Here is a 12,660-nt window from a genome sequence, read left to right on the forward strand (position 1 = left end):
AAAAACATAAAAAATTTTAAAAACCCTCAAATAAAAAAAGAAAAATGAGGACTTAAGACAGAAAACCGCTATGTTTAGTTTCATTTATAATGCTCCTAATAAACACACAAATAAACATCTAATAAACATAATCAAGCACATTTAATTAATTTACAAACCTCTAACTCATTTTATCTAAAGCAAAGCAAAGGAGAGAAAAAGAAGTCTAATTTTTAAACAATAGACAGATGTAAAGTCTGGAACTGAGAAGCAAAAATCACGACAAAAAGACAAATTTACAGATACAGATTTTCATCTTTTCAACTACTGAATATTATGATTAAAAAAAAAATGAAGCATCTTTCCCAGAAAGATACCATATTTCAAACAGTCACAACACATGACATCTAGAATGAATCATAAAAACAGAGAATATGTGATAAAGAGAATGGGGAATATAAAGACAAAGAATTTTTTAAAATCTTCATTTGTTATAAAAGTTATTAAAGAAATGGAATCTATATGAATTTATTTTACTTTCTTTTAAAACATACACAGTACCATTTCTCGTTGATAATTTTGGAGGTTTATGGTCACCACAATATTTCATCTATGAGTAACATTTTTCAGATTTCTAATATCAGGGTACATCTTAATGTTACTGCATATCATAGTTTTTGTAATAACACAATATTTGACCATGTGTCTTACTGAACAGACTAAGTAATGACTATTTCCAACAATCAAGTCTACCAATTTTAACAATAAAATATGCTTCCAATAAAGGTCTTTAAAAAACATGCCAGAGGTTTTAAGCAGTACATAAATCTGAAGGGGAAAACTTTCTTTTGAAGTCTTGATATTTTTATTTAAACATTAATACTATTACTTCACGTAGATGTACAATTCAACAAAATGATAGCCTTCTCTAGGCTTATCAAGTATGAAAGAATTAGTAATCACACAGTATACTTATTATTGACATACACCACAAAAATACATCCCTCTAATACAGGAACACTTAGATACATGCAGTATTTAATCAGATAATGAGACTCACCTATGTTTTTTAAGTTTTGCTTCTGCATCTGTAACCTGCTTAGTAACCACTGCTATCCTGCCAATCCCATCAATTTCTACATCAGAGTTTGCTGGGGATGATGAACTTGTCTTCAGCTGATCTGATTTAATCAAACGCTGTTTCTCACGACTAAAATAATCAATAAAGATTAATAAATTACACCAAAAAATAAACTGAAATTAGTTTTTAAAGATGTATTCTATTTCATAAAATACAAATATTAACTAAGTGACTAACATATTGACTAATAACAATGACGACCGACATGCATGACCCAAGTTGGCATTCAAAGCTGATAGTGTAGTTCTCCTTTGTAACAGCTTTTATCTTTTTCTAAGCTGTTTATACCTCGGTGCATCACTGCCTTCAAGTTTATAGATGATCATCTGGCTCCCCCTCCTGTGCAAGTTCGAAAAACATTAACTCTTCATCTTGGATAAAAATCAACATCTTCATTTCCCAATGCCAATAAACTGTATACAGATTAAGCACCGAAAACAGCACACACCTTTAAAGTTAATTACATAAAATGCCACTTACTTGGCAATCTCTTCCTTTAACAATCTATATTCAATCTTCTTTTCTTCAGGCAAAGCTTCAGGTGTTCGCATGGGATCATTTTCTTTTTCAGATTTTGGAGGTACTTTCGGTTTTGAAGCTTGCTAGAAAACATTTGAAGTCAACCAGATCAAAAGCTTTTATAATCCCACACTGAGATCTGTATTTTACATTATCCAGTGCACATTTATATATTTAGAAATAAATAAATATCTTCATCATTATTTTCTATTCCATTTAAAAAAACACAATGCTGGTCGTTAACCACCAAATTAATTGTACAATCCCAGTAAGCAGTCAAGACTTATGGTTTGAAAATAATTGAACTATTTCATATCTAAGCAACTGTTGCAATTAGGAATAGGGATAAAAGTTGTATTTAGGTGATACACTTTAATAAAAAAACGATTTTCTGGTAATATAACAAAATTCCAAAACAATAAATTTCCTTAGTACAGAGGACAATTACCCACACAATTTTACTATTTTGAAAAAAGGGACAGTCAACTGGAAACAAAAATAAAAGGGTTTTTTTAATAGTTAAATCTATCTAAATTTATACACGCTTCATTATATAAACTCCTAATAATACAAATACTTAAAATATTTCTGTAATTCGATATATTAAAAATCTAAACCTCTAAGGTCTAATTTCCAGGAAAAACAAACAAACTGTAATGATTGTCAGTAAATCTTCTTTTCATCTTTCATTACTGCACTTACCTCGGCAGTTCGCCTTGCTTCTTTAATCATGGACTCCAATCCACCGAAAACACTACTGGTTGACTTGGATGCCTCTCCATCAGATTCACTGTCATCGGAATCATTTAGGGTTACAACCACTGATTTATGCTTTGGAAGCTGCAAAGACAATCTATCTGTTATTCCTGATAACAAAAGTATCTCTATCCTTTTCTTGGCTCTACCACAATTAGCTTCATGACCTTGAACAGGTCACTTTATCGGTATGAATTTAAATTCATAAAAATAATGGGTTCCAAGCAGACAGTCTATGGTTCCTCCTGTTTATATTGTATTAATTGACTTACTTTGTCCCACTCCACAGATACTGGTTATATCCAAAAACATAAAAATATTCTATTGATTATATTCTCAGTCTCTCTAGATACTACTATCATCATTTTCTTCATTAAGTCTTATTTTCTCCAACTTTCTATACAGAACCATAATGCAGTCTAAATTAACCTTTTAAAGCCAAAGAAAAAATTAATAATTCTACATTATTATTAACAAAACTTTTTGGCTTTTGTGCTTATATATGGAGGATAAGTTTACCGAACAGAGGCAAGATTTCAACTTGGCTTTGCTCCTTTTATTTTATTTTAAAGCCATTAGAAAACAAGGTAGAAATAAACTGTCATTTCAATCTCCTTAATAAACATTGAAAAACATCATAAGTTCTTCCATTATAGTATAGTCATTAATTGAAAAATTATGAGCAAAGATGGGAGAAATAAAAAATATATATAATTTGCTAAAACTGACTAGACAGAAAATCTAAATGGACCAACTTATATGGAACAAAAACTGAGGAAATGGCAAAAAATACCACTCTGAGGAAAATAACGCTTCCCCAAAAATATTATCATGAACTCTACCAGTTTTCAAGTGAAGAAGCTGCTCCCATTTCACTATTAATAAACAAAAAATAATACATATATGTTTGTATATAATAAACTAGGAGTTAGGGAATAGGACAGCAAAACTGCAGACAAATTTCTCACAAGCTGTTTAAATAACAATAAGACTAATTATTTTGTTTGTTTTTACCGAGATCACAGTTCGTGGAAGACGAGGTCCTCTGTGAAACTTTGGGTTCTGTATCCTAGGCTGAGATACTGTATTAATACTGACTATGGATAGATTGCTTCTTGGCACAGGCTGTGAACTGTTCAGAACTGGAGGTGAAGGCGGGTCACTATTACTGGATGTTTCCTAAAGAAGAAAGAGACAGATATGAAGCAATTTTAAATGAAAAGAAATTTCTGTCACCTTTAAAGGTCTTGAGCAAAGTAGTATCAGACTTATCCCCACTTTACTGAAAAGCCCAATGAATCCCAAACTAGCAGAGGAAAGTAGGGCTACCTAAAACTAAGCTCAATAGCACCACCTAGAGGTTCAGGTACCTAAATTACCTCTGGCTTGAAAGCTCTTTTATTCGCTAGAGATTTAAGTAGCTCTTCTCGAAGCAGCATTTCTTCCTCTTCTTCCTCATCTGCAAAAGGTGGTTTTGGAGGCTGTTCTGGATCTTCAGGTGGAAGAGGTGGTAAAGGTGGTAGAGGAGGTAGAGGTTCAAGAGAAACACACAAGCCTTCCACATAAGGCTGGCTCAAAGGTGGTATTGACTAGTTGTTTTTAAAAAAGAATAAATAATAATTACTATGCAAATTTTACCCATTCCAAGTGTTTATCTTTAGAGTAACATTAAATTAGACAAAGGTAAACAGGTTATTACTTTACTGTAAGCATAAGTGAACTAAGAATACTGGAAATCTCAAAACTAACCAAATCCAATATTCAGCCATGAAAAAGTATAATTTTTACAAAAAAATAAAAATCAACAATATTTGAAACATTTAATTTATAAACTTCAAGATAGAGAAATCAAACTTTACAGTGTCTATCTCCCTAGATGACTACCTGAAACAAACAGATAACAAAAAATCAGATACATACGACACTAAAGTAAAAATCAAAACTTAGGAACCAAAGGGATTCTGGGTGGGAGTAGTCTAGAGTATCTCAAGAATTAATTGTAAAGAAGAGTCACCACTACCCTCATAAAATCCTTGTGAAATGGCTTCTTAGAGATTATCTATAAAGACAATTTTACCCAAATCCCAGAATTTGCACATATTTTTGCTTCAAAGACCTTCCAGTATTTCCCTTGGCATATAAAACAATTCAAGGAAGAAAGAAAAAATGTTTCTCTCTCACTCTCTGCTCTAATATTCCCCTCATCTTCAACTTCCTAGCAGGACACCATATATCTACCTAGGAACTGTGAAATGGCAAGGTCCCCACTAACCTATTAAGAGAGATCCAGTGTGACCTCTACCACTAACCTATTAATAAGAGAGATCCAGTGTGACCTCTAGGTTCTCTCATCTGAAATAACTTCAGAAATTTTACTTTGTGATCCCCCACTTCCTTTTTTTTTTTTCTTTCTTTTTTTTAACAGGGGACTGACAGTTCTTTCAAAAGGTAGGGAAAAGAAATTAAGTTGCATAGACAATGCTTTTCTTTTACTGAATTTTCAAATTAAAAGTAACTATTTAATCAAAAGAGGAGAAAGGAAAAAAGTTTCTAGAAGCACCTTAATGCACTTAAATCCCAATTCCCCCTAAAAAAATCCAAAACAATAGATAATTCTTACTCTGCTTTGGAATACATTCTCTGAGGAACAAAGAGAAGAAAGAAGGAAACATACTAAGTACTGAAAGAAAGTCAACATGAGATTAAAAATTAGCTACGAAAAAATCTACCAAATGGATAGCCTGCCAATAACTAATCAACTGTTTATTCCATAGATTTCATAGCTATTAATTCTGATAAGCAATTTTGATTTTATGCTCTCTTCAAACTTAACTACTAATTAATTACATGCCAGCTTTTCAAAACAAATTAGAAAAGACATAAGGCTACAAAATTTTTGTAGAAATCATATCAATTCTCACTTACAGAAACCTGAGGTGGTGGAGGCAAAGAAACAGATGGTGCCGGAGAAAAATACCCCAATGAACATTCAAAGAATGGTGGTTGCACTGGTGAAGGAGCTGTAAAAAAAATTTTTACAAGAGTTTAATAACAGATATATTTCAACAGGAATAAATTAAATTTATGATATTTTTGAAGAAATACAATTGCATCTAAGTAAAGTACAAGTGAGATTTTATTAATCTCCAATAAAATATTTAACCTCCATGAGACCACCTCCATCTATTTAAAATTGTCCTTATATCATTACAAAATCAGCCATCCACTTAAGCTGATATTTAGTCCCTCAAAACTCTCTACTTTGTTCTACTTTTCACCTAGTGGTGGTAACAGGGAATAGAGCAGGAAAGGCTAGAAACACTTTTTTTGGGGGGGGAAATAAACATACTTTTTAAGAAATAATAAAACAAAAAATTCCCCTGAATCTGCCAAAGTGTCCTAACCAAAGGAAAACAGTGATGTGGTGACTCCATTCCTCCCTTCACGTGGAGAAAAGTTAAGAAATGGACTATTTAAATTGGATAGAAAGCAAACAGGACTAGGAATGGAAAGAATTACCCATTGTATTTAATTATTAAAGTGTACACTTTTTCACATTTTAATAATTCTGGGGACTTCCCTGGTGGTCAGGCAGCTAAGACTCCCAATGCAGGGGGCCCGGGTTTGATCCCTGGTCAGGGAACTAGATCCCACATGCCACAACGAAGAGTTTGCATGCCGCAACTAGAAGATCCCACATGCTGCAACTAAGACCCGACGCAGTCAAATAAATAAATAAATAAATATTAATAATTCTGAAATAGTTACTGATGCATCTCAGTTAAATTGTTAGCATTTCTTCCTTGGCAGCAGCTAAAAATATTGATAATTGCACATTTTACTGTCAGTCGTTTCTTTAGACTCACTGAAATCTGGCAGATTCAAAGACTACTCTTGCTACTCAATAACCATACAACCTTAGGGAAAACTAACATTTCTTTGTCCCCGTTGTCTCCCAAGTCAATATGGATATTAGCCACATGCCTTATACGGGTCTGACTTGTGGCCCAAATGATGCCATTTGACTATACACTGACTTTAGAACACTTTACTTCTTAAAAACATAAATATTTGTAATGAATATGGCAAAAAGTTAAAATTTACAAAACTGAGTAGAGTACATTCTCTGTATAATAATTTCTTATAAAATTCTTTTAAGAGGGTAGATCATAAAATTATTTTATAGAAAGAGTAATAATAATATTGTCAATACTTGGAAACTACAATGAGTCATCTCCAAGAACCTGGAAATATGAAAATTAAAGATTGACCAAAGAGAATTAAACTATGAAATCAAAATATAAGATTATTAAATATGAACCAAAACATAGTAACCTGAAAATGAGCACTTTTATTAACATTACCAAATCATACAGATTTTGCCTTCTCTCTAGGCACACTAAAGTAGAATTCTAGTTTAATTTGGTCTCACAATATGACCACTGGAAGAAAAACACTGATCAGGTAAGTATTCTAGTTCCTAGAACACCAACTGCATTTGGTTGTCTGCCTCAGTTTTATGTGTGTTAATTAGTAAGAGAACAGGTCTCTCACAGCTGATCACCACTGAATATCAACTAAAGCAAGCCTCTAGCCCGCAAGGATGGTCATACCCTAAAATGTGCAATCTAACTGAGGTACAGCCCTAACGGTTCTAACCAGCTGATCCTAAGACACCACTAGTATAGTATCACTTTCCATCTCCTTATTCCTACAGAGTATCATCAGTGGAAGGAGGAAGGAAGTCTAAAATCAAGAAAGATCCCCCCTCCCTTTTTTTTAACTAAAGCGAAGAATGCCTTAGATACAAAGATACTTAAGAAAGCAAAGGTTTGTTTATTCGTTTTTTAAACAGTGTTCTCACCTTTCCCACAATCTTCACTTTTTAGATCACATAGTTAACAGTAGAACACTGCCTTCTTATTAAAATGCTATATAGAAAGAAATACTTAGAAATATAGGTTAATATCACACATTTGAGGTTTGCTCTTGAAGTATTTATAACACCAAATAATGTCTATGGTTGTACAACCCACCAGCAAATCTCACTTTCATTACACATTTCTTTCAAGGTTTTGGGTAGCTTTGTGACCATTTTCTACTTAATAATTGTGAATATGCAAATGTTTTAAGGTTTAGCTCATACCTGGAGAATTGGTTTCACTATCTGTATCCATAGCAACTTCTTCATAGTTATCATATTGATAAATGCCTCCTCCACTATCAGTAGGTTGCTTATCTAAGGATCGTCTCAGGTCAGGATCTGAAGACTAATTACACAAGATTTTTTTTTAGTTTCACAACATTTTCTGTCTTAAGCTTTTCTTAGGCTAGAAATTACAAAACAATTAATAGTTATCTTTTATGTAGAACAGTATCAAAAATCATAATTATCCAGTTAGAACTGCCTATCACATCTGATTGGGGAAATTCAACATACATGACAGGTACACTGTGGTTGACATTTTACAACTGTCAGAAAATGAAACTAGCAAGTACTATATATACAGATGAAATCTCCCAGAGTGAGCTGAGCCACTAAATAATCAGCTATTCCTCTAGAAAATAAGATGACCCCAAGCTCATAAATACTAATGGCCTCTCTCTGTAAGCTAAGAAACAGATAAATGAATCCAAGTTTTATGTAATCAAAACTATATTTAGAATATTGCCCAAATAATCCATTAACATTTTAGTTATGAATAAACTAATGAAAACTAAAAACTCTTGGTCATATGCTCGTATGTTTTCTTTTCTTTTCTTTTTTTTTTTTTACTTCTTACAATGTTCCACTCGGAGACAGTTTATAACAAATTGAAAACTAGCAAAAACTATCCAGATGGATATTAAGAGTAACATACAACTATCAATACAATACTTTTCTAAAAAAAGATTCTATCAAAGTGCTTTCTGGAAGTTCAAAGTATGAATACTTATATATTCCTTACTTAAGCAAACCTAACTCTTGACTTCCTACAATTAAAGAGCTCTTATTCTTTAATATCCCTCTATTCTTTAATAATACACTCACGAGTGTATGAGACTACTCATGAGTGTATTATTAAAGCTCAGAATTCTGAAATTTGTCACTGCTAATAGCACTAGATCAGTATTAAATCTCCAGTTTACTTCCTAACACCATCCATAAAAGACAATGACTCAGTCATTATCAATGACTTATACATAATAAAGGCTCACAAATGCTTGATAACTAAAGTCACATGCACTAACGCTATTACTATATGATGATTTAACTTTCTTTAAAATAGTCCATATCAATTAATCATGACACATTTCTAATTCTACATTACTAAAAAATGGAAAACTAATAGGGAACAGTCATTTTAAGAATAAGTCCTCACTACAACTCAGTAATGTTACTTTCTTCTAAACAGAAAATGACAAAAAAAGTCAAAAGGAAGCTTTTCTAACCATAATATTATATTAGTCTTTCATTTCTTCTATTTCTAATATCTATAACTATAAAAAGGACTCATTCTCAATTATAACCTACCTTCCCTTCTTCCCAAGAGTTATTTATATAATGAGCTCTATCAAACAAAAGGACTTAATACTTGTTCTTAGTTGACTGAATTTATGAAATAAGACTATAAGGACAGTTATATTTGAGTAATATTTTGATTTTGTATTTTTGAACTCCTTACTTTACTCCTTGATCTCCTCTTTCCACCAACCAATTTCATGAATCGATTGTATTGCTCTTCCTGATTTGAGAGATCTCGAATTTTTCTGATTTCTTCTTCTCTTTTCCTTCTCTCTTCTTCTTCAGCTTGTTTCCGTTGATCCTCTTCTTTCTGTCTTTCCTGTTCTTTTTGTTGTTGTAGTTTCTTCCATGCCTTTGTTTGCTGCTTCCTCAATGCTTGTTTAGCTTTAAATAAAAAATACAGAAACATCAGTATCTATTAGAGTTAGAATTTTCTAGAAGATACAAGAAAATAAGAGCTTTAACAATTTTTTTTTCATTATTAAGTCATATATACAGCTGCTCCTCTATGTTCATTTATATAGGATTATCCTTTAGTCAGGATATAATTCTCAGCTCAAAACTTTCTGAATTAAAATCTAAAAACCATACTGATATAGGAAATCAATTAAAAGAATTTAACAGAAATGATCACCTGTAGTGCTAACTTTTTTGGCCGAATGTGTTTTTGTACTGGTTTTAACTTTTTGCTGTACAGTTTTCATCTTAGTCAGCTTTTCTTTGCTTTCTTTCATCACCTGCTGTTCTTTTTGTTGCCATTTTTTACTGGCGGACTGAAGAGCCAAAAGACGAAGCTGCAATTCAGATAGCTCCTCTTCATCTTCACCAAGCTTCTTTAAAAAAGAAACAGTTGCCATTTAAAAATTCCATTATTTGACTTTAAACATATTACCAAGTCAAATCTTTTATAAGATCAGTTAGTTAGTTTTAAGGCAAATACTTAAATGGTAAATATTAATACAAATAAAATAAGGAAACTGAATAACTTACCATAGCCCTATACTCTAATTCAGTCCCTGTAATACAAACAGAAGATCAATCTGTAGAGGGTGTATGTGTATATGTAAGTGTGAAGGGTTAGAAGGGGAGGGTACAACTGATGATGAAAAAAAAAAGTTAAGGGTTAGAGATGTCATTTAACTGCCTCCCAAACAGGAGTAGCAATCTCATGGCAGTGAATGCAAGAAGAAATCAACCCAGGGGAGGTAAGGAATGAAGAACGAAGTGGTTCCATAATCATGTGAGGTTACTAGCCTTACAAGTACTACACAGAACAGGCACAGTGAATGTCAAGATTCAAATTTGCAAACTTTTAAAAATATATATTTTATAAATCTTTAAATCAGTTTTAAAGGAAGAAATATGTAAAAATTTGCTTATATTTGAGCATTCCATGTTCTAAAGCTACAGATATTTATCTGAATATTGAAAATATTTTGAACACCCAAGACTTCTTCAGGGAAGCTAAAACAGGAAAACAGGTTAGGAACAAATGTTTGAGAACTTTTTTCCAATTGAAGTAACTTCTTAATTTTTTCACTCTACTTTTTTTGAGTTAATTTTTAAAATTATTCTATTATGTACATTTTAGCTAAAATATAACTGAAAATGTCAGGCAACCTAAGCAGAGGTTCTAAATTGGAGTCCATGAGACTTTAGTGGGAGGGAAATAAGGGGTCCTTTGGCATCCGCACTCCTTGAAGTTAAACACAAAGCTGTATATGTTTTTCCTTTATGTGTGTATATGGAAAAGGAGGGGCGACTCAAAAGATGCTAAGACTCAAAAAGGTTAAGGCTCGCTTATCCAGTAACTTTCCCTTATCGGTGAATTGTAATTACATTTTTTAAATCCAATAAATTATTTAATTCTCAAACATTAAAAAAAAAAAAAAAAACCAGTGGATCCTACCTAGTAGTTTAACCTTATATAGACTATTATAAATCTCTAATTAAACTACCAACACATATTTCAGTACTTCAGTTTACCCAAGCCAGGATATAGTTTAGTTACCCTTTCCTTTTTTTGGGAAATATATGTAACAAATAAGGTTAAAAATTATCATCAGTCTTTTTTACTCTAAGTCACTTAAACATATCAAATTCTACTGCTTGGTACTGAAGACCTACAGCCATGCTATCCAAAAATGGGACCAACAAGCCATGTATGGCTATTTAAATTTAACTAAAATTGAATAACAACTTTATTTCCTCAGCCACACTAGTCACATTCCAAGTGCTTAATAGCCACATGTGGCTAATAGCTACCATATTGGAGAGTGCAGGTATAGAACATTTCCATTATTGTAGAAAATTCTATTGGACAGTGCTGATCCAGAGCTTAAGTAAAATAAAGCTATCATTACTGTTCCACTGTGACTTAAAAGTCTTTGATTATCTTTTGCTACTAACCCTTTTGGAATGAAAGAGACCACTGATTCTGTCATTCAACTATATGCTACTTAAAGCAGCTACTTGATCAGCAAGAGCACTGAGCCTCATTCAAATTCCTTGTTCTGATGCCTAAATCCTATGTAACTTTAGGCAAATCACTTAATCTATGCACATGAATCTTAGTTCATCTGTAAGAGAGATGTCAACCTACCTACGGAGTTATGGTTATGATATTCAAAACCATACACATATAAACGCACGCACGTGTGTGTGCACATGCGTGTGTATCTATTATATTATCATCCTTAAATTCAGGACCCTCTCTTTCCTAAAGCTTCTAGGCTCTTTGCATCATTTCAGTTTACCCATAAAAAGCAACTGAAATCTTAACAGAAGAAACTGCAGATATTTCAGATCTCTAATTCAACAAACAAAAGGCTTGGGCCAGTGAGTACCTATTACACGTCGAACACAGTGCTTGATGCTCTTGTACTTTATCCTGCTGAACCTCACAACAACCCAGAGAACAGATGACATTAAACTCATTTTGTAGAAAAGAAAACAGACGCAAGCAAAGGCTAAACAGCTTACACAAGGATCACTCAGCTAATAAGAGGAGCTAGAATTGGATACCACGTCAAGGTTTGTCTAACTCCAAAGCTTTCTCACACAGCATAATCCCCCAAAATTAGGAAAAGAAAATCTGTGGAGGAAAACTAGAAGTTTCAAAAACCAAAAAAGCAAAAACATTATCTATAGATACATATAACATTTCAATTAAATGTAATCTAACTGAACCCAGTGGAGATACTCCAAGATGTCTCTCCAGATTTTCTTATCTTTAAGGCTTATATCCAAATGAAGGTATAGCAATGATGAAAAAAAATGAGTGAAAAACAAGACAGAATTTCCCTTCCAAAAGAACAGAGTAAAGCAGTGCAAGAATCAGTCTTACAGAGATATCCAATCTCACAAAGCAATATCTTACCTTTTCAGATAGAATATCTGAGGCACTAATTCTTCTCGTTAAATTTTGTTCCTTATCTTCTAATCCTTTAAAATAAAACAGCATACTTTGAATGCTTTAAAAGATGGCCACAATCAATTTAAAATAAAATGCTACATGATATTTACTAGTATTTATTTTAAATGGTCTCATTAAAGGGTCTCATTTTCTCAATCTCTCAACCAAAAAAGGAAAGAATGTTGTTAGAGAGAATGAAAATCTGAACAAACTTTCCACATCAGCCTCATTTCTGAAAGTTACAATGCAAAAACAATTCAAAATATTAAATTATAAATTAAAACTGCACTATGGTAAGAATGACTTCTGAACTAAAAATAATTATTTCAAATAAGAACAGAATTT

The 12,660-nt window shown here is 32.4% G+C and overlaps 1 protein-coding gene across 2 annotated transcripts in view; it reads right to left on the bottom strand.

Annotated features, from left to right (window-relative positions):
- ZFC3H1 (zinc finger C3H1-type containing) overlaps window positions 1–12,660 on the bottom strand; it is a 47,298-nt gene that overhangs the window by 23,213 nt on the left and 11,425 nt on the right. The window contains exons 3-12 of one of the 2 annotated variants that reach the window (XM_059936523.1): window positions 12,280–12,344; window positions 9,535–9,733; window positions 9,061–9,284; window positions 7,542–7,665; window positions 5,321–5,415; window positions 3,775–3,984; window positions 3,410–3,574; window positions 2,342–2,479; window positions 1,601–1,722; window positions 1,040–1,189 (exon numbers count right to left, since the gene is read on the bottom strand). In XM_059936523.1, the coding sequence (XP_059792506.1) occupies window positions 1,040–1,189; window positions 1,601–1,722; window positions 2,342–2,479; window positions 3,410–3,574; window positions 3,775–3,984; window positions 5,321–5,415; window positions 7,542–7,665; window positions 9,061–9,284; window positions 9,535–9,733; window positions 12,280–12,344 (1,492 nt within the window). The remainder of the gene's footprint in view (window positions 1–1,039; window positions 1,190–1,600; window positions 1,723–2,341; window positions 2,480–3,409; window positions 3,575–3,774; window positions 3,985–5,320; window positions 5,416–7,541; window positions 7,666–9,060; window positions 9,285–9,534; window positions 9,734–12,279; window positions 12,345–12,660) is intronic. The other variant, XM_059936524.1, reaches the window with a different exon arrangement.

This window comes from Balaenoptera ricei, chromosome 10, assembly GCF_028023285.1.
Source record: "Balaenoptera ricei isolate mBalRic1 chromosome 10, mBalRic1.hap2, whole genome shotgun sequence".
Taxonomy (NCBI): domain Eukaryota; kingdom Metazoa; phylum Chordata; class Mammalia; order Artiodactyla; family Balaenopteridae; genus Balaenoptera; species Balaenoptera ricei.